At 38.2% G+C, this 27,118-nt stretch overlaps 2 protein-coding genes across 4 annotated transcripts; both read left to right on the top strand.

Annotated features, from left to right (window-relative positions):
• Positions 1-6,183: 6,183 nt before the first annotated feature.
• Positions 6,184-22,805, top strand: LOC111337507 (neuromedin-U receptor 2-like). 3 transcript variants are annotated; one of them, XM_022943831.2, is made up of 2 exons: positions 6,184-6,442; positions 19,655-22,805. In XM_022943831.2, the coding sequence occupies exon 2, from the start codon at positions 19,736-19,738 to the stop codon at positions 20,732-20,734; it is 999 nt and encodes a 332-aa protein (XP_022799566.2). In that variant the 5' UTR covers positions 6,184-6,442; positions 19,655-19,735; the 3' UTR covers positions 20,735-22,805. The 3 variants fall into 3 exon arrangements, with proteins under 3 accessions (XP_022799566.2, XP_088611281.1, XP_088611282.1); XM_088755155.1 differs by having other exon boundaries at positions 6,185-6,442; positions 19,658-22,805; XM_088755156.1 differs by lacking the exon at positions 6,184-6,442 and adding an exon at positions 7,966-8,445 and having other exon boundaries at positions 19,658-22,805.
• On the top strand, positions 11,342-12,370 carry LOC148736529 (uncharacterized). The gene has a single exon (XM_088755394.1). It carries the CDS (start codon positions 11,362-11,364, stop codon positions 11,767-11,769), a length of 408 nt encoding a protein of 135 aa, XP_088611520.1. The 5' UTR covers positions 11,342-11,361; the 3' UTR covers positions 11,770-12,370.
• Positions 22,806-27,118: the final 4,313 nt, after the last annotated feature.

Genomic DNA, 27,118 nt, shown 5'->3' on the forward strand with positions numbered 1-27,118 from the left:
CCAAAATAAATTTGGCTATCTTTGGAATAAAAATATATCTGATCACGAAATAAAGCCTTGGATATTACGTTTCGTCTTACGTTCTGATTTTTGAAGATCTACAGTGTACATTTCTAAATGCTGCGAGGGCGCGAGGAGGAACTTTGCTGATATTTGATAGAAATTATTCACCACTTTCTGAAAACATTTTTTTTTTATCATTGCTGTTTTGCTCGACTTTTCACAAAATATTGGGACTCATCAGGCGTAATCAGAACATTTACCATACCGCAAATATGTTGCCGTACCTCAACTTCGAAAATGCAAGAAGGCTTGACGATGATTCCTGACACAAAGTCATATATCAAAACAAAACTCTTCCAAAACACAGCTTTCAACTTTGATAGAGCTAAATAGCGAAGCGCGCGAGGTCTCTAAGTGGATTACATATTTTTGGCCCCCCACGAGACTTAGACAAACATTAGCGTGTTCTAAGAGAGACAGAGGCAATGTGGGCGAGGTTTTTCGTTAAAAAAAGTGTATTAGCCGCCTCCTTTCGCTCAATATGGTTACTACCAAGCACTGCTGTTCGGGGAAAATGTACTACTGATGCCAGATATCCAGAAAAACTGCCTAAATCGCTGAAAGAAATGCTGGAATTAGGTATGAAAATATTTATACCCTTTCCCGCGAAACCATCGCAAGGAATCGAACGCTGTCAACGCTGGATTAATGCTTGTTGTCGTGAAAATTTTACCTTTGATAAGATAACCGGAAACACGTACATCTGTGTATTACACTGGCCAGGAGAGAGAAGCCCAACTGAAGAATTTCCCGACCCCTTGAAAGTGAATTTTACAGCTCGTGAATTGCTAAAAGCGTCTCGCCCGAAACGTAAAGCACCTCGGCCAAGAATGCTGGTAAACGAACGGGCAAGGAAAGATATGATGCCGACTCGTGCCTTCCTTCGACTTCAAACGAGGACCTGTCAAAAGCAGAAAGTAGTCATTTAGAGACCGAAGATGTGTGTACCGATAATCAAGCATCTGTTTCGGACGAAAACAACAAAGCAACGCAAACTGACTTCACCAGACACGAACTGTCAAGTAAGATCGAAACTATTATTCTGAAGAATGAGTTGAAAGCAAAGACCGAAGATTGCGTAAAGATCGTGATTAAACTGTCTTACAAAGTGGTTTCAAAAGACTCCGTGATCCAAATGAAACATTTTGTAGGTCTAACAACCTCTCAGTTCGAGGCACTGTATGACCTTTTGAATGACGTCTGCCCTTTGGACAGCATAACATATTGGAGTGTCGCTGGAAACGGAAATCCTGTCAAAGCTAACCCACCAGCTAACCATGAAAATGTTTGGAGCAACAGAGAAAAACTGTTCATTTGTCTTCTGACACTGAAACGTGGATTCACCATTCAAACATTAGCATTTCTTTTGAGTAAGCAAATTTCTGAAACCACAATAAAGAACGGTTTGTTTGTCTGAGTCTTGCGGGGGTCTAGATTTTAATGACGTCACTCGTGCGCTTCGCTATTAACTGATGAAAAACCGTTAATGATGAATCATATTTGATGTAAGTTCTTAAAGATACTGATCTGTCATCTCGCACGGCTCAAATTTATCGTAACTCAATCGTAACTTCGCAGACGAAAGCTTGAGTGTTGACACAAATTTGAGCAAAATGTCTACATAGGTAAAATTTGAAACTTCTCTAGATTCGCATTAAGGAAGGGGAAACGAAAGCATCCGTATAAATTCCCTTGACTTAAACAAAAATGCACTATAAGTACCTATGCTTATTGGTGCTTAATTGCAACATAACCTGTCAGCGGTTGCCATTCAAACTGGTCACGTTTTCTCTTTTGTTATTTGTTTGGCGAGTTAAGAGACCTCTACACCAGCTATGCTAAAGGATTCCTGCGGCTGTAAAGAAAGGTTACGTTGAGGTAAGGGTAAGGTTAATCGAGAGATATCGTTCTGGAGCTCTTGTCGAACGAAGAAGCTTTGATTTTGTTAGAAAACAGTTTAATTTTGACGAGCTGCTCAATACTAACCGTTTTCATACTTATTCTCGACATCCTAAACGAATACTTGATTTTGACATGAAAGTGCCCAACTGTATTCCACTAAGGCCCTCTTTTAGTTACTTTTGGTTTTTACTTGTATGTCATGTCAGAGAACTCGTTTCTCAATATAGCCAATTGTCCAATATCGCGTGATATTAGTACTCAATTCGCACACTAATTATATCCTACTTAATGCAGTTGGTTAGTAATATCTCAATCATCGAAAATCCGAAAAATTTGCCAGAACATAGGCTGAGGCATGTGATCAGCTGGATTACAATTGGATTACAACTGAATTACAAGCAAATCGCTTCTGCCTTGGGTGAAAATCGTAAGCCTAAAGAGAATGCTAGTGGTTCTTTTAAGGGAGGACACAAAAAAGTGGAATAATTTTTTTATTCATCTTAAGTTTAAAATGTTTATATTTCGCATGGTTCAGCGTTCTAAATTGAGCTTATTTTATTTTCCATGCATATTCTTATAACGCGTTCAAATTCCTGGCCGAAATCAAGTTATCTGTAAAGGTTTGGTGGTGAAATACGCTTGATTCTTGCAGTAAAATGTCCATCCCTCCTCCATCTTTTATATATTTGGTTGAAATACAAAAAATAGGGCGGCGGTTTGAGTCTCCGGGCGACGTATACAAAACGTTTTGGGGCTTTTCTTCTCAGTCGTAATAAGTTTACGAATCCTAAATTCTTCACACCTCAGCAAAATTTAATTTACTTTATTCGCTGTAGCGAAGTGATGGTCAGAAATATCATAAGATTCTAAAATAGGTCCATTCGGATGTAAGCTCTCGTTAGTTACGAATACAACGAAATCTATGGAGTGAGTGAAACTTGGAGACCGACATTTTTATCTAGAAAGTAAGGATCTTCCCGTTTAGATCCAGTTGATCAAAATGGTGTAGAGTGTTCTTCTTTGCATGATAAAATTGCAAGAGGAAATCTCCCCGTACTTACTCTTTACATTATGAAACATACTACAGAAAATTCGAGACGTAGTTACAACTTGGACATCCTCGCCAACATCTGTACGAGATGTTAATTTTTTCATTTTTCGGGAGTTTAGAAATAAAATCTTCTATCACATAGGCAACTCTTGCCCTTCAAGAAAGTATTTTCTTCTCTACCAAGGGCACATGAGGACGTATTCGCTTCAAGAATGACGTGGAATCTATGTACAGCACTGAAGAGATAGATTGAGGATCGTAAAACTGATATTTAAGTCCAAGAAGTGAGGATCCTGGATCCACCTTTAGCCCTATTACTGAGAAGAAACAAGGCATTTATTCTGTTCTTTATAGGCGCTTTCAGATGTTGGCGCCTATTAACTAAGAATAAAAAGAAAACTTCGGATGTTGACACTAGCGTCAACATCTGAAATTCTTTTTTCTGAGTGAGAAGTTTGAGATAAAATTTGTTCTTGTAGATTCGACCCTACCTCTTTCAGTTAAAATTCAAGTTGGAAGTTGAAAATTTAGAGCTCTATTTATCCTCAGTTGAATCATAATAACAGCTTGAATTTACACGCAGGATGAAAGGTTCATTAAATCGGATAGGATTACTTTACTGTATCAAGGATTAGACTCCTCCCTTTTATTCTTGTCACGCAATACCATCGCTACCATCAATTTTAGGAAACACTACGATTCATTTTCTAGCAGGACTACATAATTCAGCGGAAATTATGAATGTCACTACAGCAACGATGTTAGGGTAGAAAGCTTTTTTTATTATTATTTTCCTTTTTTTTCGAAAGCAAAAATGGGAAAAATAACACAAAACGATTGTTATGATTCAGACCGCTCTCTCACTATGGCAACTTGAAGTAATTCTTTCGCACACTCTCTTTAGAAATGGATTCCCATCAGTAAAAGCCTTTTTTTACTGGTTCCTATTGTGTAAATAAATCTTATCGCTGAGATGTAATTTACCTTCATCGAAATAGAAGAAATGAATATATCATAAAAGATCGCCAACTCTGTAATTTGCGACGAAAGCTTCAAATGTCCCCTTAAGGCAAGTATTTGTATTTATGCTTAGCTGTATTTTATCTCATGTTCTTGATAAAGAAAACAACTTTTTTCTTCACTTTGACATCAAAATTCGTCTATTTTTCCAAACAAGCGTTGCAAAATGATCACCGTGCATGACAACATAACGTTTGATGGTAACTGGCTGTACACCTTAAATTAGTTTTGTCTACAGCAGTAAGCTAAGTTAATAAGACTTCACATTTCTCCTTCTCTTTATAAGAAAAATACTTTCGGAAATTGGAAAAAAAAAAACAAGACAAAAAAAGGAACAGAAAGCTCATTTTGGATGAGTGGTCTTATTTCTACTATGGCGGGAACACAGATGGTGTTTTTCCTCGTCTGTTCCAATAACTACTCCATGGAAAGTGCTTTAGAAAATGGCTCCCAATTGCAATATGATCAAGATGAAGTTGAAGGAAAAAAAAAGATCAAATTCCGCAAAAATTAAAAATAAACACAGTAGTCACCGACTGATCTTTGATGGACTTTGTTTCGTTTGCTCTTTCAAATCTTCTTGGAAAAATAGCTGAATCATTAATGTGGTTTTTTTTTTCACTTAATAAGTAAAAGTTTTGCTCTAATGCAAATTTTAATATCAAAGGTCTGAAATGAATCCTGTATACATTAGTCACCCTTTCACTATCCAAACAAATTAAAGTTGACAAAGATGTTTGGAGACTAAAAAGGTTTTCATTATAAGAGGAAGAGACTCTAAGGGAGACGCAATAGTCTTTTGGAAAATCCCCGTTTTCTATTCTGCAGTGTTATTTCTGCCTCAGTGGGCCATCTTGTGGAGCAGTTGCTACCCTTTTTGCTTTTCCGGCCACTTTTATGCGCATGATAAACAAGGAAAGATTAACGTAGTGTAGGAAGATCACTATGGTAACTGAAGCTTATCCTGCACTTGGTATTTAGAATGTATCTGAGGCGACAAAGTGGAAAGGATTAAAATGAAAAAAAAGATACCTCTGTAAATCGAAATTGCTTACAGGAAAAACACTTTCCTCGCCAGCTTGCGAAAAAGAAGGGGAGTAATTGCTGGACACTCTAAACAAGAACTCTATTTTCGTCGGTGTCCGCTGTATAAAAAAAGAAAAAAGGCGGTTAAGTAACTACAAATGGCTTGTGGAAAAAAACAAACAAACAAACTTATAAATGAAAGAAACAGAAAGTTTCCCGGATGTTTCAGGGCACGACGGAGGCTTTGTTTTCTACCCGTTCGGCAAGTGTTAGAAATGTTTATTTCTTTTCCTTTTATAAACATTTATAAGTGATAAGTGTCTTAAACATTTTTTCCGCAGTTTTGATTCCTAATGTCAACTATTGAAAGAATCACCTCTGCCACCGTAAGGTTCAGTTTCTAGTGTGCTACCCTAAAAAACACCGAAATGAACATCTATTTTCCATTTTTCAACTGAAGCAAAAATCAGTAAGAAGCCCTAAAGTGATGGTATGGGTTGCGGCAAAGAGTTTGATGAAATGAAAACCACATGAATAGAGAGACTGTCTTCTCTTTAAACCATGTACTTCGAGCTAAAGTACGCTGATAAAGGAAACAAAATGACAAAATTTTCGACAAATCAAATTTTTTAGTTGATTCAATTCATAACTCACGCTCGATAGATTTCCTTTGAGGAAGTCAATTTACCTCAGATTGGGGTTCGCATTTCATACTGTAATAAGCATGTCGTCATCGAGCACTGGTAAGGCAACAAACTTAAGGTTTCCCAGTTTAGCACTGTTTAACACTGTAGCATTGTTCGCAACCCTAAATTATTTTACCCTCGCTAATCCTTATAAAACACAGTTATTTTTTGAAAGCAAAAGAATGAACTGTCATGTTCTGTAATGAAGACGCATATAGCTTAAATAAGTGCTGCGATTTTATGTGTCTTCCTTCTTGTCTTCGTTGACACCCATGTAAGGAGCATTGGAACTTAGACTAAACATTGTTCGAAATCTCATTGATATTCAGCGGATAAAATTTAAATGCGTAGCTTTCTTCCATGACATTTAGGATGTTTTTTTTCTAAGATTTCTTCATATGACTTTGCATCACGTCATTGCTGCACTTGCAAGATACGTGAGTAGCATTTGATCGATTCTTGCCCGAAATCTCACTATCGAAGTTGCCAGACAGCAAAACCACTTATGAGACATTCTCGAAAAAATAACTGATTTTTATCATACGGCGCACCTGAAGAACCACAAGAACGTGTTTCAAAGTAATCTTTCGAAAATCTTTGCAAGTTTGGCCATAATGAATTGAGCAAGTGCTGGCAAGGAAGAACAGATCGATTGGCGACGGGGCGACTGTCAAAGGATAAGAGTGAAACTGAGGTACATTATTCCTAGCCATAATTATAACACCAGGAGTAGCAATCTGTGCCTCGTTCGATTCATTGCTGTAGACGTCTAAAACGATGTGCACCTGTCAATTTGCTACTCGCAAAGACATTCAAGCAGAAATTGTTTTTGTAATTAGATTTGTGTCGCCACATTGAAGTAGTTCTGTCGCAAAAGGTGTAAAATTGTCTGAGTCAAATTGCACTCACCTGAATCCTAAAGGCTCTACTCAAGCATCACTTTCAGTATAGGAAGTGTTAATGTAAGTATTTTTATCTTTTTTTCTGCATCTTTCGGATTCACGTAAGAATCTTTGTGCCTTCGCGTTAACTTTTATTTTGATAGCTGATTTGTACTTCAAACTTCAAAGTTCCTTGGACCCAGATACACACCTTCCTTGCAACTATTTTTCAGACCTTACCAAGAGACCTCACCAACATGGCTCCAATGTTTTTATCAATAATTAATTCCAGCATTTCACTTCTTGTTAGACTATAAGTTCTCCTTGTGACAAGGAGAATGGGAAATCCACAAGTTCTCGCATATTATTTTATGCCTATATTCTTCTTCTTTCAAATTCCTTTCGTCCATGCATGTTAACGTCGTTTTCATTTGATGCTGATGACAGCGTCTTGGGTTGTGGCTTTTCTCGGAGACTAATGAACGTTCTTTATCAAAAAGAAGAAATTAATATTGTAGCTCTCACCTTTGATTTTAAAAGATGTTTGAATTAGTTTTTTTTTAATCTATTTCGACTTAGAATCATATTTTCTGAACATAGAGAATAGAAACATTACTTAATACTATACGTATGGTGCACGATCTTCGCAGTAGAGAGCGCTATTTATGCAATAGCGAAAATCAGACCTGAAAAAAATCAGGCCTGTACGGGATTCGAACCACTGACCTCTGCGATACTAGTGCAGCGCTCTACCAATTGAGCTAACAAGCCAACTGCGAGCAGGCCGTTAAGTTGATTCGTAATAAACCCGTGATGATAAATCAGATACGTTGAATATATGAGGTTCATATATTTTGCACTGCGGTTATAGATACGTATGATGCACGATCTTCGCAGTAGAGAGCGCTATTTATGCAATAGCGAAAATCAGACCTAAAAAAAAAATATAAATAGCGCTCTCTACTGCGAAGATCGTGCATCATACGTATCTATAACCGCAGTTCAAAATATATGAACCTTATATATTCAACGTATCTGATTACTTAATACTTTTAGAACTAGACTTTGAGTAGTGGAAAGTTAAAAAATTGGTTCATCACTCGTTGTAGCGGTGGTTATTTACGAGACGTAGCTCCTCAGACTTACTTTTAATCGAGTGCCACGATTTGGTTAAGCCTGGTGTATGTTAGGAAGCATTTGTATTTGTTTTTGTTTGTATTCTGTTTTTCTTTTTTTGATGCCTCAGTTTAACGTGATACGCGATTTGAATGAGCTGAGATGGAAAAATAGAACTGAAATCAATGTTTCCCCTATCTTTTAATGGGTATTTGAATGCAAGAATTCCTCTTTATATGACTGGAATAAGTAAAACGACTGCGCACCCATTTTAGACCGAAACAACTTTCACAAAGTTAGCTAAGTTTCAGTAATAGCTATGCAGCTAGACTACACTAACCAACATTTTTCGGGGGGTATTGTTTCAACAACATAGCAAAAACATTAAGATTGCATAGAGGAACCACATTGTCCTCCCACGCGATATTAGAGATCTTGAATAAACTACGACAGCGACGGCAAAGAGGACTTGGCACAACAAAAGATCTAATCGAAAGAACAATATATCAGGATGTGGGTTTTAAAAGTTTGCATATCTCTCAGCTGTCCTCTACAAAACAACAGCTTAAAATGATTTAAATTTGCATCGTCTGAAGACGAAAAACTCGACGGCAAGTTTTTTAAGATTCCAATTGCAACTCAACGCAGCTCACGTTTGATACTGGGTTGACGTCTATTCGCAGCAGCACCGCATGAGAAGGTAATCACATCTAACCATTTGTGAAACTCTAACTAAAATTATAAATTCATTTTTTAATCAACCTTTTCCTTCCTGACTACTCAAGGTGCCTAATGTTGAGTTTTGCCTTGATATAATAAGCCCTGTGAGATAGGAAAAAAGTCGGCGTAAGTTATAGTCAAATGCCATTTCAGCCAAAGCGATTTTTCAATGCGCTGCAGAGTGATTTAACGGCTCAGTTGCTATTTCAATCCCCTTCCCCAGTGAAATAAATATAAACTTTAATTTCTGCGATATAACAAATTTGAGGGATAATCAATTTGTCTTCGCGGTTGCCCAGTCATTTACTAGCAGTTCCCCTGCTTTGATTCTTTAAATCGCTTAGTTGGAGAGGACTCGTAGAATAAATATTAAGAAACTCCCCCTCCTCCAAAAAGGCAAGCGAAGAAACGCAAAAAATAACGCCGTTAAGTCTTTATTCTAATTGAACATTTGGCATTTGTAATATTACTTTCACAAAGTAAATGTACCTTTTAAACATTTCCGTGTAAAGAGATACTTGTGCTTACTTCACTTTCATGAGATTGCTTTTTGCTTGTTTCTTTATTTTCGTTATACTGATTTTTTTTTTCAACTTTGAATGGCTAAATCTAAACTTGCCTTAGCTGAACTTGTAAAAGCTAAAATGGACCAGATTTTCAAGCTTGTAAGGGGCTAAAACTACAGGAGACTTCCTCGGATGGCTCACATGTTTGGAAGTAGCCATTAAGACTCGGTCAAGTAAATCAGATAGAGGCTGATAGGTAAACTTTACGCGTAAATCAAATACAAAAGCAACAACGTTTTCGTTTTTGGTTCGACTTGTTTTCTTTGGGTCTTCTTTAATTTAAGCACGTCCAAAACAGAATAGCCTTTTGATTCCCGTGAAATTTTCGGAAAAATTTAGTGCTAGAACCACTCGCGCCCGAACAACTAAAATGGGGCGCGTTTTGGAAAACCCGGAAGATAACTGATCCAAGAAGGCTTTTTTTGGACTCTTAACTTTACAGTCAAGATTCAAAAAATTAAAATGTCAGGAAACTAACCGGTTTTAAAGCAAAAATGAGCAGTGTGACTCTCTCGCAGATCCAGGTTTCGTAGCTTGGCCTTGGACTCGTAAAGTTATTACGTCATTCGTGAAAAGGGCTCTGTCATGTTTAAGCTAGCATAATTAGCATACATTACGTTGTACATTGTTGTTGCATAATAAAGAATTGAGCATGACGCTGTGTGCGTACTGAATCAAACATTACATGGCACCGGAGTAAAGTGGATTCATTCAAGCCCCCGGAAGCTTTGTCGCTTCAAGGAAACCCTAGTGAAAACTGGAGAAGATGGATTCAACAGTTCGACCTTTATTTGAGGGCGTCTGGAAAGATTGAAGAGGATGAAAAAGTTCAGTGCGCGATCCTTCTTCACGTGATCGGTGAAGAAGCGCTGGAATTTATAATACCTTCAAATTCGCTACTGGCGAGGATCCAAAGAAGATTTCTGTTCTTAAGAAGAAGTTTGAGGACTATGTCAACCCGAGAAAGAACACTGTGTTCGAAAGAAACCGATTTTGGGAGTGCAAACAGCAAGAAGGCGAGACGATTGACCAGTTCCTCACCGAGCTGAAAACGCGTGCGAAATCCTGCGAATTTGGCGAACAGCATGACAGCATGATCCGGGACCGAATTGTTTTTGGTGTGAGAGATACCCGACTGAAAGAACGGCTGCTCCGTGAATCGTCAGAGCTAACACTGGAAAAAGCGGTAAGTATTCGCAGAGCGGGTGAAGCAAGTATAACTCAAATAAAGGAATTGGAAGATACTGACAAGACCGTTCCAGTTCACTGGGTCGGAGACAAATTCAATTCAAGGCGTCCAAAACCGCCGCGTTCAAAATTACCGTTCAACTGTTCGAAGTGTGGCACTAAATATCAACCAAAGTCCTGTCCTGCGTTTGGAAGATTTTGTCTCGTTTGCAAAGGAAAGGACCACTTCGCTAAAGCATGTCCACAAATGAAATCTCGCGTACACGCAGTCACTCCGAGCGATCAAGGCGCCATTGGTGGAGTCGAGCCCGAAGGTCAGTCAGATCATGGGGACCAAGAATTATTTATCGGAACAGTGACTCGTGCACCGCAAGTCGAAGAGTCGGCTTGGTTTACGAGTCTACGTGTCGGCGGAACACCGATCAAGTTCAAACTGGGTACAGGAGCCGAAGCGAATGTATTACCACTCAGTGTTTATTCGAAACTCAGGAATAAGTCACCGCTGCTGGAGACCAGTGTTATTCTCTCGTCGTATGGAGACTTCAAGGTGAAACCTAAAGGAACACTGCACTTAAACTGTGAAGCTCCAGGTATGAAAGAAAACATGTCATTTTTTGTCGCCGCTGTTGAGTCACCGCCGATTTTGGGACTTCCAGCTTGCCAAAAATTAAATCTGGTCAGAAGAGTAGCAAGTGTTATCCAGGCCCCACTGACAAAGGACGAAATTCTTGCCGAGTTTCCTGATGTCTTCACTGGTTTGGGCTGCATGGGAGGTAGTTATCTCATTGAATTGGACGACACAGTCGAGCCTGTCGTTCACACACCACGGAGAGAGTGCCGTATAGCCTGCTGGAGAAACTGAAACAAAAACTCCAGGAGCTCGAGGAGAAAGATGTTATTCAGAAAGTGGACAGACCCACTCCTTGGGTTAACAGTCTCGTCATTGTGGAGAAACGCGATGGGTTCCTGCGACTCTGCTTAGATCCTAGAGATCTTAACAAGGCAATTCGCCGAGAGCAATTCAGACCATCAAAAACTTACTTAGAAAGGCTTTTGAAGATGGCAATGATTCCTACATAGCTCTCTTTGAATATAGAAACACACCTATATCTGGACTGAAGGAGTCGCCTGCTCAGTTGCTAATGAGTCGCATGTTGAAGTCCAAACTGCCTGCCGTAGAGTCTCTTTTGAAACCTCAAGTGCTTGATAACTCCCAGCAGAAGCTGCAACAACGGATTGATAAGCAGAAGGTGTACTATCATCGGAATGCCAAACCGCTGCCAATTGTTAAGGAAGGTGAAACAGCTAGAATAAGAAAAGGAAAGACTTGGGAGCCTGCCATTGTTACTACACAGCATACTGCCCCAAGGTCCTTCATGGTTACAACACCTGATGGTACTGCCTACCGACGAAACCGTCGTCACCTGCTCCCAACAGATGAGTCTCCCCCAGTGATTGCGGGACCACCTATTGATCTGCCAGCCACACCCTTAGCAGTAGCCGACCGCTGGTTGGTGTTGCACCACCTGATGATGCCATCCCTTGCCTGAACTCATCCAACCAATGCAGTCCTCAACAAACACCCCCCCCCCCCCCCCCAAGTGTACCTCGAGTGGCTGGACTGTCAGACTACCAGCAAGATTCCGGGAGGACTATGTCATGAACTGAACTGTTCATGTTTGGTGACCAGGCATTGATCTATGTCATGAACCGAACTGTTCACATTCGGTGACCAGGCATTCAGCTATGTTATGAACCGAACTGTTCACATTCAGTGACCAGGCATTGAGCTAGGTTGTTTTGACTTTATTGACTGTGTTGGCCTTTACAGTTGCTTACTACGAGGCTATGTTATAGTTAGTTATGGACAGGTTTTAAAGTACATTTGGCAGTCATAACAGTGTGGAAAAGACATTGAGTTCTAGTACTATTCAGGTTCAGGGATTGTTGTCACGCAAATTGTTCACCTACGTTGTTTGTTTGCTTACTTTTGTATTATTTACTATTATTATTATTCCTGTTCTTATTATTTGATTCTATTTATTATTATTATTTTTTTTTTTTTTTTGGAAAGGAAGATGTCATGTTTAAGCTAGCATAATTAGCATAAATTACGTTGCACGTTGTTGCATAATAAAGAATTGAGCATGGCGCTGTGTGCGTACTGAGTCAAACGTTACAGGTTCTTGGGCCATTAAACGAAATAACAACAATAGCTTAGAAATATGGGACGCATCTGAAATTTGGAAACGATTTCGATTTTCCTTATCTTTTTTTTCTCGACAATCCAAGCGATTGTAGACATCTAGGATTACTATTTCTTTAATTTGTAAATCTGCAACAGCAGAAGCCTTGTTAAAACTGAGTATGTCACCAGTTGGATACTTTTAAATTTATTTGAAAATACAAATTAAGTTACACTGTTGGTTGAAAGCGTTTCTGAAATTGTAAACAATAAAAATGTTCCCGACGTTTCGGTCACAATCACGGACCTTCTTCAAAATACAAATTAAGTTGAAGAAAGAGCATTGACTACTCTTATCAATCAGCCTCTGTTTTTGAAAAGATTTGTGGACGACGTGAGTACGACCACGAAACCTGTTAGTACTAAGACTTTTCTCGAACATTTGAACTCAATTGAACCCTGCATTAAGTTCCCGATTGAACGCGAAAGCGAGGGGAAAATTGCTTTGCTTGACTCCATGGTTCACCACCAGGAAGACGGAAGATTAACCACCACCGTCTAGCGGAAACCTACCCACACTGATCGCTATCTGTCTTTTTCATCGCACCATCCCAGTATACATAAGCAAGCTGTGGCTAAATCATTGATGGATCGGGTCGAAAAAATCCCCACAACAAAATCCGACCAAATGAAGGAAAAACGAATGATTTGGACATTGCAGTCCAATGGATACGCCAAGCGTTTCATCTTGAGTGCCAGCAAGTCTAAACCACCCTTGAAAGACATAACCACCGTTTCAGAATCTGCACGGAGGCACAGCACAATTCCACACGTTAGCGGGACCTCTGAGCCAATAAAGTGAGTTCTAAAAAACCAAGGCATTAAAGTGACATTTAAACCCTATCAGACAATAAGCCAGACGTTTCGAAAATATTTTTAAAAGTAGAAGCCTTGTTAGACACTGATTAAAATTTTGTAGTAATTGAATTTAGCGGTTAAAAAAAGGATGATGCGTCGGTTTTTCAAAATCTTGAAGGTGCATTTTTTTCTTCGACCGCGGGCTGAATCCGACCACGAAAAGTTTTGTTACTTTAAATATGTTTTAATTAGACCATATGGTCCGAAATTGACAAAGAAACCCTTTTTATTCTTATGTTGTATACCCTCTTTCTATCAGGTATGTTTCGGCGTCAAGCGCAAAAACCATCATTTTCTACTCCTGTAGTCTCTTTTTCCTACAAATGAGTAAAGGAGGTACTTTTTTAAAGAAACTATGGTTTTCTTTCGGTGGTGGGTATTTACAAGATGAGGTAGTGATATCAAGTGAGTTGATCAAGTAAATTGGTCACCTTAAGGATTTACTAGTAATGAGGGTGACGTTTGAAGATTTAGCCCTTCGTCAGAGCGAACTTCGATCCTTATTGGTTATTGAAAGATCAACTGGCGTCCTATTTTCATTGTGGAAGGTACATTGGTGGCACTTTTATTATTTTGGTCAAGAATACCCCAAATTGCGGTAGAATCAGGGGGAGATTTGTTCTAGAAGTTCGCATGAGGTTAAAGATAAGCAATCCGAGATATTTCTACGTTTTTAGCCTACAATATTTCTAGTAATATATTCCTCTAAAACCTGAAAGAGTTAATTGATAGGGATTGTTATACAATGGTATTATCCTCTGTAAAAAACGATACAAGGTTTTCAGCGACACAAAATTTGAAGGTGTACACTTTCCGAAATCTCTCTTTCTCCGTTTTGCATTTGGTAGCCCATCGATGAGTGAAGGAGACCAGCGAAAAGGGATAAAATCAGCGACGCGTAAACAGTGGGAGAATAAGATATGAGAAAAAGCCACACTCTCCCACATTTAATTCAAACAATGTATGGCCATTCTATTGATCCTTCCACGTCATGAAGGGAGAACTAATCTGATTACTAGGATTCAGAGCTGACTTAAAACACTTTACATGATCTTCCAGCACCCTCAAGAGGAAAAAAGAGGCCAGATTGGTATTATTTTGCCACAAAATATTTTATTTCAGTGTAAACGGCTCACTGATCTTATTCTTCAACCGCGTCGAATTTACCAGGAAATTAGCATTTAACAGCCCAGCGCAGCCGCTCACCTCATATGTCCGCAAAAAATTGAAGGTATCTTTTATTTTCTTAAAGCTGTAAGTCTTATGTACTCAGGTGAAAAATTTCTTAAATTCGGAGAAAGATCATTTATACTGTTTCTTTCTTTTCTGTAGAATTAGTTAACTTAAACTGTTTAACTTTATAACTTTTATTTGATGTCAGTTGATCCTTGTACTGGCTTTATCGTGTGAGTGGTATTTGTATATCTGGTAAGTTATATTTAAGAGAGCCATATGATGTACTGAGATAAAAAGCTATAATTTCTGCAAGGAAGATATTTTCCTGTTGTAAAAGATGTTTCAATCACTGTCATAAAAACTGCTGTTCTGGAGATGCGTTGCACTCATAATCAATGTGCAAATGCTATTGTTTTACCGCATTCATGAGTACACCCCGACTTTTCATTTCCAACTGAAAGTCGATCAGTAAACTAAAAAAGTAACATAATCATACAAAATACTCTCGCGCGCATTTGATCATTTTGACCGAACAAGCTTGGTCAATAAAGGATTTATTATAAAGCAAAAAGATGTCGCTTTCATAAGAATCAAGAATGATTTGTCTACTACGAGACCCAGGAAAGAAAGCCAACTGTTTTTGAAGCACAATAAACCCACCACCCACCAGGGTCGTTTACCTCAGTTTTCTTTGTTTGACTGTCTTCGACTGTTTTTTGCCACTTCATCGCCGACATTGAATAAAAGTAACGAACTTTGTAAGTTCACTCCGCGCACTTTTTTCTTGCGCGTTCAAAGTGGGCAATCCCAAGCGGGCAAGATGGGCCTATCTTGTCCACGCGAGTAGCCAATCAGAGCACAGGAAACGTTTCATATTGCCTACGGGCGCTGCCAGCCATATAATGAATATGTGTTATTAACCAAGCGTGAGGTCAAGATGGCTGGATGTTGGCCAAGTTCTTTTTCTGCATTTTTATGGACCGAGACGAATTCGAGGTTCACAAAAATGCGAAAAAAGAACGAGGCTAATATTCAGCAATCGTGACTGAACAACCTCGGTTAATAAAGGATTTATTATATCGCAAAAATATTTTGCTTTAATAAGAGTTGTTTACTTCGAGAGCCTGAAAAGAAAGCAAACTGTGTTTGTAGCACAACAAACTCACGAGAGTCGTTTCGTTTTGTTGTTTTGACTATCTTCTGCCACTTTTTGCGTTTCTATCGCCGAAATTGTCCAAGAATTGCGAGCGTAGCTCTAATTCAATTTTTTCATGCGAGGGATCAATGTGGGCATTCCCGAGCGGGCGAGATGGGCCCATCTTGCCTGCTCGGGTAGCCAATCAGAATACAGTATTCGCTTCCTCTTGCCCACGGGCGTTGCGAGCGATGTAACAAAGTGAATTGATAAATGACAAGTTTAGATCTAAAGGGAATCCATAGTTTATGCGAGTCGGGCCCTTACAGCTCCACAAGTAATGCTTGTTCTTAAAGTTTTTAATTTTTATTAGCCTATTTCAAGGCTTTTTCTCGCTAGAAAAGGATGGAGCGGTAGAGTAGAATTCGACGATTCCGCGCTCGGAGATCCCGTGTTAATTATTCATGAAATGTTTCTCCCCGCATCCGGGCGCTCATAATGTTTTCCATAATTGTTTTTTGTGTTTTTTATTCCTATTTTTATGATTTTTTTTCATCGAAGGAACCCTTTACCAAATAGATAAAAGGTGTACGAACATTTCCAAAGAAACTGGTTTTGCGTCGGTGAAGAGGGGGTGGGGAGGGGGGGGATTATCAGCTCAGTTTTTACGCGAATTGGCCGCCGAAAAGCTGAAGTTTCGAATGTTAGCCCTTCGTCAGAGCACAGCCTCTGAGCAATTGTGTTTTAAAGGAGACGAGAAAAAACAATCGGGAAATTATATGGAACAAAGTTATGAAGGGTAGATTTCCCTTGGACTGTGATGTCTAAAAAAGTCTTTCCACTTTTGAACTTCTCATTTCGATGTTATGAAAGCCTGAGGGCTATCAAAAAGCATAAACTTCGACAATCTGTTATTTATTACCTAAAGTTTCCCCTTCGATATACAGTAAGGAGTTGAACAAGCACCCTCGGCGTCAAAGATATAGTAAAAAAAAGCAAGTTGTGTTGTTTTCTCGAGAACGGGTGTCCAGCGAGCAAAGCGAATAAGTGGAGAAACAGTGGAAAAAAATCACGATTCATAGAACAATATGCCGTATTTAAGGATCAAATCGACAAAGAGAGAAAGCGGTTGGGGACCTCTCTGTTCGCTGTCCTTCTGAAATGTCAAAAGTTTAACATGTAAACTAGAGTCTGATATGTTTTTATCTTCACGTGAAGGATCAGGTGGGAAAATTTCCGAGTATCGTCGTCCTTTTGACTCGATAATTTAACGGAATTTTTGACTTAAGTGAAGCAAAACAAATACATAGCTGGACCAAATAGGTCCCAATTCTTAATAAAAAAAAAACAAGAACCAAACAAAACGTCCTTACTTGTGAGAGTACTCTCAATCTTTTTGGACACAAGTGGACCGTGCTTCAATAAAGTCTGTCGAGCATTTGCTTCTTGTTCCACAAAGAAAGAATGAAATAAACTATTGGCTTTTTAAAGCTGAGAATGTGATGGAAACTTCCTTCCAAAAATTATCACATTAATATGAGTAACTCTCAAAATTCTCGTAGTAGATAGTACATAGTTGGGTAGTACATATTTCTCTTTCTTTCAGAAATTCAGCAGACCTTTTAACAATTTATTATATTTAGAGGCCACCAAGACAGATGACAACAAAGAAATAAACAGACAGCCAAAGTCAAACTATGCTATATTATTACTTGAAATCGGCATGCAGCAACCCTTCTTTTTTATAGTGAGACTGTTATTTTTTTGTATATAATAGAGCTTTCTAGCTCATTCTTCGGTATGCAAACGAGTTGGAAATAAAGCAAAACAGTCGGAGACAAGGCAGGAGTCATAATTGAACAAGAAAAAAAAAGTTAGTTTACTTGAAAGCAGCTTTCAAAGATTAGGGAGAGCCACTTTTACAATAGAAATTAAACACAAAATTCGTCATATTGTTGGAAGAAGTCATTCATGAATTAGTGCCTAATCACATTTGTTGACAGATAGATCCGTTCGTATATTCATTCTTAAACGGTTTTTCTCTATTATGCAATCCGCCTTCAATTTTCACATTAAATGAAAGAAGAAATTTACTTAGTTTCGGTTGTTAAAATCTTATAACCCTAATTTTTTCTTGTGATTGCTATGATTTCGTATCGAAAAACAAAAATTAAAACTGCTTAAGTCATACTCGGTCCCGTGTTCCTACCCCTTTTATAAATCATATTTAAGGCCTTTCTGATTTCTAACAATTGTTTCATGTGACAGCGGGTTTTCATTGAAAATCGTGCATCTCAGAAATCTTGGACGTATCTGGATCAGAAATGTCTCGGCTTTCGTGTTCGCTTTTCTGTGTTTCAAAGCATTTGCACGCATCATCAGCGTACATACTGGAATTTGATCACACGAATTTACCAGCTATGTTGTTATAGACGTTTTGTTCATTTTAAGTCCATGGAATGCCTCGAGGGTGTTTGTCATTTTAGGATGCTAAATGGTATTTCTAATTGGAAATGAAGGGATGATATATGCCACTATTCAAAAAACAGTCACTGATTTTTTTGAGTGTTTCACACCAGAGTGCTGAACGTATATGTATTTTTTTGGTTCCTACACACGACTTCCGCTTGTCTTCACTCAAGAAAACTACGAGTTATAAAAACGAGATAGAAGCTCTCTTTGGGTTTAATGATTCATAACTTCAGCTGGAAAATTTTCAGCTTAGTGGGAGATATGCGGGAATACTTTTGAAATAAATCGCCTAGAATTGAAGTGGACACGTGAAGCCCATTTAACATCTTCTTTTCATTGTTTAAAGAACAGTGTTTCTGCTGAGACATGGAAACCAATCTATCTAAAAAGTTCAAAAGAAATAAACTATCTGATAATTTTAAAGGAAAAAAAATAGCTTACAGAACGAAACTGAGGTTTGAATTAATCCTCGTTCGTTAAAATCAACGGCTTCCCTTTAAACTAACCAGATCAAATATTCGAAATGTTCGAACGCTCTAAGAGTTAAATTGTCATATGTCCTTTTTGATGGCCGAAAGAAGCATTTTGTGGCTTTTTAAATAAATGTCTCATACAGTAGAAATACTTAAATTGAACTTCCACTTAAAAAATCCGGTGCTCCTTCCTCGAACACCCATCAGGTGTTAAGAGCTGTCTTAGCCAGCAATTTTCTGAATATATTGCATCTTTTAATGCCCCTTTCCGTGAGTTTCTTTGTCTAATATAGTTCGTGATCACGATCGCTGGTTTTAACTTTGCTCAGCAACAGTGCACCTTTACGTGCTACCTTGTTGGAAGTATTGCGATGGAACAGTACATATGCACAAGAAGCAATGATTAAGAAAGAAACTGCAAAATTTAACGAACGGAAAACAATATCGTGAACAAAAAAGGGAATTTTGCTGGCCTTAAATTACTCTCCTTTATTACCATCTGCTTTATCTGAGACATTACCAGTCAGACCGACAAATATTTCAAAGTTTGACACCGCCTTTAATCAGTATTTTGTTTCATTTCGTATTGCAAATTTGACCGCCAAAAAATAAATAAGAGGAGGAACCGACTGTCACCCATTTCATTAGTCTCTTTATTTTAAGTGCTTTAAGCTTATTCCATTATCCTTTCTTATCCTATGAATGATTCAGGATTGCAAATCTTCTCCCTAGCGTTAAATAATAAAAGCTTTTTCTATCACCAGTGGTATTAGCATCGTATTTTATTACTTGCATACTTCTTCGGACAATGATATCTGTCATTTTTTGAACAATTCGAAACACTTCCTCAGTGACAAGCAGAGATCGTGAGTCGTCAAAAACTATTGCGAAACCCCTATATACCTTCTCTAAAGTCTACTCAATGAGAATTTAATTAGTTTTAATCAAACTCGAGGGCAGGAGGTCGTTCTTAATGATAATACCGTACAAACCGGCTTAAAAGTTATTAATTATCAACTGAGGAATATTGAAAGCAAATTTGTTTCCATGTTTAACATCTGTTCTCTGCTTGCTAGTAGGAAGGGAGCACGAAGACAGCGCTGAATTCTGCTCAACATCCGCCATTGCCATTTGCCGATTTTGGAACTGGACAATCCATGTCTTTCAACAATTCTATCGATGTCCCAAAGGGCAACTTCAATCAAACAAACAATTTTGGTCAACCTTCTGTCGAGCCGAGCTGGTTGGTTGTAATTCGACTTGCTGTTGAAGCAGTTATCGCCTTAGCGGGTGTCATTGGAAACTTCGCTGTGTGCTTCGCAATATCAAGGCATCGGATACTGAGTACAGTTCCTACCAATACGTACATCAGAAATGCAGCCATTGGCGACTTGGCGACTCTCCTTGTGTCTTTTCCTTTCGGAACAGTTAGGGAACAATTCACCTACTGGCCACTTAGCGAATTTACATGTCGCTATATTTTTCCGATGGGCGATATCTTTTTCGGAGTGTCCATTTGGTCAATTACCGCCATTGCCGTTGAAAGACATCGGATACTGAGCGCACGTTTCCCTCAACTAGCTTTCAGGTCAATGGCAAAACCAAGAATTGTTTGTGCTGTCATCTGGATCTTTTCATTCCTCGGGATTTCGTTGCCTCTGTTACTTGTATATGAGTACTATCACCTACCAAACGGGAAGACCATGTGTGTACCAATGTGGCCGCATGAGGGGCTTCCCTACATCTATGGCATCGCACTGTCCTTGTTAAGCTACGTTATACCTCTATCCTTGATCCTTATGAGTTACTGTGCCATCAAGCGTCAGCTGCGCAAGAGCGAATCGTTCCACATGGAAATTGCAGAAACTAGTTTCACAAGAGGCATCAGAACCAGCCAAGTAAGCCTAGTGAAAACACGCACTAGGAGAGTCAGTAAGATCATGACACCAGTGGTTGCAGTTTTCGCGATCACTGTCCTTCCACTGAGCATTTTCCGAGTGATTCCAAACGATTACCACTACAATAATCAAAAATATTCTTTCATATTTTTTAGGGTTTCCATATTTTTTTATCTTTTCAATACTGCGTGCAATCCTTTTATCTACTCCCTTGTCAGCGGAAGATTTCGTCGATCATTTAAGGAAATCTTTTCTTAAATCTATTACTCATATTTAGCGGTAAGTCAACTTTAGGATTAGGAGGAAGAGGAAAATATTTGTAGATAAGGCTGTACCACCTGAAAATATCGTAACTCAACCTACAGACACTAACAGATTGCATAATCGATTTTCTACTATCCTAAGATTAACAGTAACTTTAGTCTTCGTGTTTCTTAAGTTTATTCAGAGTCGTATATCTGCGTTTAATAGGTATAATAACATACTGAAACATAGGACGCATCGTCTGATTGGCCAATTCAATTTTCAAGCGGATGCTTATCAAGTTATAGAGCCCGTATTTGACTAGTTATGCCATAAAATCAATTAAAAGCATTTTTTTCGGGTTCTATATTGTGATAAAGCCACTTAGGATGTTGGAAGAACGCTCGGAAAGCTTATAGATCACTCGCCTGCTGCTCCTAGTTTATAAGCTCTAAGATTGTAAGATTTATGAGCTCATTCGTGTTCTCCAAACATCCTGCATGTCTTTGTCACGTTATAGAGCTCGAAATATTCTGGTCTATTGCTTAAATAGAGGACAATGTTGCGTTTAGGAGAACTGTATGAGTAGGCTGTCTGAAAAAGAAATCGATGAAGGTAAATCCAGCTCATCTAGTCTAGTTTGATCCAAATCAATTCTGCTGTTGTTTTAGTTGTTCCTACAATCAAACCTGTATAAAGCAGCCCGTAACAAGCGGTCAGTTATAAACTCCCGAGTTTGTGTTCTGTTTGTTATCTCTAGCGGTCACCTCTCATAAACGGTCGTGGTCGCCTTAGACTGAGTCCTAACGGCCTTTCTGTTTTGTCCTGTCATAAAAGAGGAACCTCTCAAACAAGACTTAAAATAGTTTTTAGAGTAAAATTCAATCCATGTTTGTCTCCTGAAATAAAAAAGTTAATAGCCTTTGTTATCGAGTTTTTAAAACTTTCAGTGTGCTCGATTATGAGATAAAATGCTGCCATTCCCAATACAGGTTCTATTGTATTATTGTTTGGTCGGCATCAATGAGCCTGCTAATGGATAGCTAAAAGGTTTCTTGCAAATGCAAGAGTTGGTGTTTTTGTTTCAATAACATATATCGTTTATGTTGTGCTGGTTAAAGATTTCTAATCTTTTTATAAATTTTTTAATTATTCATTTCAATCGATTCCGTCTGGAAATGTTTTTGGATCTTTTTTGTTGTTTTTGTTGTTTTATTTAACTCTATCTTAAATTTATCTATTTACTTTTGCTACTTTTCCATTAAGCTAAAATTCAAGGAGTTACAGTGCATACGTAATCTAGCTGGTTTGCTTGAGATCATGTAAACCTCCAAAGGTGAAAAACAAAAACAAAAATATTAATTTAAGCGATATAGAGTCACCACGTGGTATCAAGTCCTTCTCTGAATACGAAAGATGAGTTTTGCAAAAATTGATCCACCACTGTTCATATTTCCCCTTTTTTCCCAAGTAAAGAGATTCTTGATTGATTTAAACAATGACTTCGAGAAATCACAAGTAACTTCTCAAGCACACGTACTGAAGCATTTAGGAGGATTATTTTATTTACAACACATTGAAAGTACCACGGTGAAAATGCTATGAATCAATTGGTTAATGAAGATGACGGACAAAGTTAAGGACTTGAGAGGTTTGAAAAATATTTTATATGCTATAGCTGCTTTCAGCTTTTTCTAGAGCATCTCCTTAGCATCATTCCAGCTTCTCAAACTATTTGCCTGCTTCATCTCTCGATGAATGGAAGCTGATGCATGAACCTTTAATTTAAACACCTTTCTTTTTCGTATTTAGAGGTTTCAATCGGATATTGAATATGTTCTCATTTGGATCCGTTTCCTTTGCTGTATTCACAGAAGTATTGGACTTACTGGCGATAGAGTTCTTGACAAATACCATTTGATGATGAAGGCTCTACATTTTAGAAAATTGGCTTTGTCATTCTTAAGTAATTCACTGAAATTTTACGGAAGCAAATACTTAAGTTACTCTGCTTCTGGAACAGGTTTCTCCTCTCAGGGAATCTTTTTTTTATTAAAGAGGAACTCATTCCCTGTAAATCGTATCATTTGGTCCTCCATTTAATTTTGTCGAAGAAATTCCCTTTTATTTTACATCATCTCCCTCCGAATATTGATTTGCATAGTCAGTGGCGCGCGTAGCAAAGATTTAGAATTCATTATCGTAATAGCGAATTCGCCTCGACTACGCGGGGCGGGAAAAGTAGGTCATGTGACATATTTTAAAAGGAACAATTTATGATGTAACAACATTTGAAGCTGGTTATCAATGGTCATAAACGTGAGCATCAAGATAAAGCATCGAGATGTCGAATCAAGGGATCCAACTACTCAGAAATACAAATTGTAAGTTAAGAAACCGTATTTCGCTTCAACTAAGAATATTGTAAATAATAATTTATCTCGAAATTATTTAATTTTCAGTTGTCTACAAGGTATCCACGGATGTAACGAGCCGTGTTCACTCTAGTACAAATAAAGTCTGACAACTTTGATCCCCGGTGGGCTAATCTTCAAAATAAGTAGCACCTTCAACCATAGGAGCGAATCAAATATCAACGAATCATGTATTGATGACAAGGATGCCAAAGCTTCTGATTGGTTCTTTATAACTGAACATGCGGAAGCAAGTTATCTTTGACTCTCTTATAGGCTTCTTGTGTTTAAAGTCCGTGTACGTGGAGGGGAGACCTGAAGCAGTCAATTAACAGTTGTATTTCAATATCTCTCCAGAATATACGTGGAAGACGCAACTGCAATCCATGCAAAATCTCCACCAGTTCTAAATGGGCACAAAACCGAACCAATGAAACCTTCTGGTTTCTGGCCTTAATTAAATTGGCACTCACAATAATGTTCGGTGTAATCAACGCCGCGAAGAGGACATCGGCCACAGCAAGGTTGATCATTTATGAGTGTTATGTGGTATTAAAAAATAAACACTAATTCAAGTATCATAAATTATCCCTTAACGACTGATCAGTTTATAAATCCATTCCTTTTAGAAGAGTATATCTTCGTTCCTCTCTGCTTTTCGTATGGAGGGTGGATCATTTTCAATGGCAAACAGATCCTGTGGCGACTGCGCAGAGGAAATTCGGGTTTTTACCACATTCAGCAGTAATAACGCAATCTGATCGGTCAATTTGATTTATCCGAGCGTAAACAAGTTTGTTCAGTATCTGGTGTGCTCTCTAGTCCTGCGTCCTTATACAGAGGAGTTCCACAGGGCTCAATTTTAGGCCCCCTCCTCTTTTCTGTTTATATGAACGACCTACCTCTTTTGCTAAATGAAAGTGAAGTGGACATCTATGCTGACGACACAAATATTTGGTTAAGTGGTGCCGATCGTAATGAGATACAGCAAACTCTAAACGTGAGTCTAAGTAGAGCGAATAGCTGGCTTAAACTTAATGAAATACAACCTAATAGTAAAACGACTAAGTACTTACTTATTGGTACTGCTAAAAAACTTTATCACAGTGAAAGAACTACGTAGGAGCTTTTCTTGGGCAACGTAAGACTTGAGGAATCAGCTGTAGAAAAACTTCTCGGTGTTGCGATTGATCCCTATCTTTCTTGGGACCTGCACATTGATTATCTTATAAAAAAGTTGAACTCTAGGATATTTCTCCTCAAGAGGGCAAAAGTGTATTTAACTATTGAATGTAGAAAAATGTTATATAATGCTTTCATTAAGCCAATTCTTGAGTACTGTTGTACTGTTTGGGGTAATTGCTCGTTTGAAAACCTTCAAAGGTTGTTACAAGTACAAAAACGATGCGGGAGATTAATTTTGGACACCACCATCAATGATAGTTCCGTTGAACTTTTTAATAAATTAGGCTGGTTACCTATTGATGACATTGTACGCGTTAGAAAACTTTGTATGCTACACAAAGTTAGCCAAGGTCATTGTCCTGAACATTTTAGTGCATATTTTAAATTAAATATGTCAGATCTACACGTGGTTATTGTACTAGATCTGCTATCTGTAATGACGTTCTAACACCATCTTGTAAAAGAAACTCAGAGCTTAGAACTTTCCACTCAAGTGCATGTTACCCTGCTGGCAGAGGCGTTTATTTCTTAACTTCCCCTACGGTCCACGTAAAAATAAAGTCCTCTGCGCTCGGCCTGTCAAATCTTCTTCGAGCATGCGCCTGGGAATTATCCAAGTTTGTGGATAATATGATTTGCAAAACCGGTCAGAACCTGTTTTAAACACGTTTTTATGCGCACGCATCCTATTTAGCTATATAGCAAGACCAAGTGTGAGCCTACAATCAGCCGAGTACTACCGGGAACTGATTTGTCTCTAAGCAATAGGCCGCGCATGCTCGAAGAAGATTTAACAGGCCGAGCGCAGAGGACTTTATTTTTACGTGGACCGTAGGGGAAGTTAACAAATAAACACCTCTGCCAGCAGGGTAAGTGCATGTAGGCTATGGAATAAACTAGTTGGTGACTCTTTTAGAAACATAACTTTCCACTCCAATTTTAAGATAACGTTACTGAAAAATTTTATTAAAGAAAATACCTCGATAGAGCATTTTAAGATCAGTAGGACGTTTTAAGTACAATTTTTAATATTATTAATTTTATTATTAGGTAATTTTATATTTAGTAGGATTTGTTGGGGGCCATGATGTAAACTACCGGGTAACCGGTAATAATGTATTTTACCCTTGGTAGATAAAGTGTTTGTCTGTTTGTTTGTTTGATTTGCCCTTGTCGATAAGAGTACAAAAAAATGCTTTTCGTGTCAACGTGTCGCGCGAAGTGTAACGCACTTAAAAGAATTGTTTTCTTTGACGTCGATACTGTGGTAAAAACGAATCTACAGTAGTTTAGCGTGGTCTATACTCTTATCGACAAGAATGTTCGTCATCACAGAGGTCAAAATTTGTTGCGGACTCGCTCGCCTGCGCCTCGTGATTCCACAATATTATATTTTGACCGTTGTAAATTTTTTTTTAGGACTAATTTTTTCTTATAGCAAACACAACATTACATTACAACTTACACGCACAACATACATAACAAAAAAGCTAAAAAAATAAAAAGAGGAAAATTGTAATATTACAGCACAAAAAAAGGAAACATGAATACTATTTACATCGTATACTTAATTAACAAAACAAAGAAAAACACGTTATCAATGCATATTAAAAGCCACTGACCATAAATATCGAGAATCCGCCGACAGTTGCAAAATCTCGTAATTACATACATACATACATACATACTTTATTGCATAGCTCCCCCCTGGGGGCTCTTCCGCCATACATGAATATAAGATATTAAGTCGTAAAAACGTCATAATAAGATAACATGATATTAAAAATAAAAAAAAATAAAAAAAAAAATTAGCTTATATTTCAATACTAAAGTCACATGTTACGAATTAAGAATATTCTTAAAAATTTTCTTTTTAAAACCACTTAGGCTATCTGTGTCTCTGATAAATTTGGGTAAAAAATTATAACTTTTAGCCCCACGGAAGGCAAAAGCCCTTTGCCCAGCCGCGATCCTGCACTTGGGCAACGTAAGCTCGCTCTTCTGTCTGGTATCTCTTTGGTGAATTTCGGAACGTTGTTTAAATCGTTCACAGAGATAGTTAGGAGTCAAGTTGTTGATGCATTTATAAACCATGACTAAGTCATTAAAAAGTAGTTTTTTCTTTACGTTAAGCCATTTAAGAGACTTCAGTGCCTCTGTGATGTGATCGTACTTTTTCAAGCCAGTCACGATCCTGCAAGCGTAGTTCTGGACTAACTGAAGTTTTTTGATATTCTTATTACTTGTGTTGCTCCAAACTGTCGAACAATAAAAAAGTTTGCAAAAGACGAAAGCGTTTATGAGGTATATCAGAGTGCTTCGATCCAGTAAATGTTTTATCCTATTGACTCTCGTTAATTTAAACATACAGTCAGATACCGTTTTTGTGATGTGCTCATTAAAATTAAGATGGCAATCAATGTGCACTCCCAGGTCCTTAACTACGGTCACAGGCTTGATTTCAGTTCCCAATATTGTGGCACTTGGAAGAGTGGCAGGTAAAGTTCTCATTAGTTGGGGGACGCCCACATAGAGAAGTTTTGTTTTATCAGGGTTTACGAGCAGCGAATTTCTACAACACCAACTCAATATTTCTTCTAGATCTTCGTTTACAGCAGAGATAACGTCTTGAAGTTTGTTTGAGGGGAACCCGAGGAAAATTTTTGTGTCATCCACATAGCCCAGGGGTTTGCAGTGTTTTGGAACTCGAAAGAGATCGTTTACATATAATGTAAACAATACTGGGCCCAGGATGGATCCTTGCGGTACTCCGACTGTTAAGGGTAGAGGGCTGGACAAG

This window comes from Stylophora pistillata, chromosome 3 (assembly GCF_964205215.1).
Source record: "Stylophora pistillata chromosome 3, jaStyPist1.2, whole genome shotgun sequence".
In the NCBI taxonomy this organism is placed as follows: domain Eukaryota; kingdom Metazoa; phylum Cnidaria; class Anthozoa; order Scleractinia; family Pocilloporidae; genus Stylophora; species Stylophora pistillata.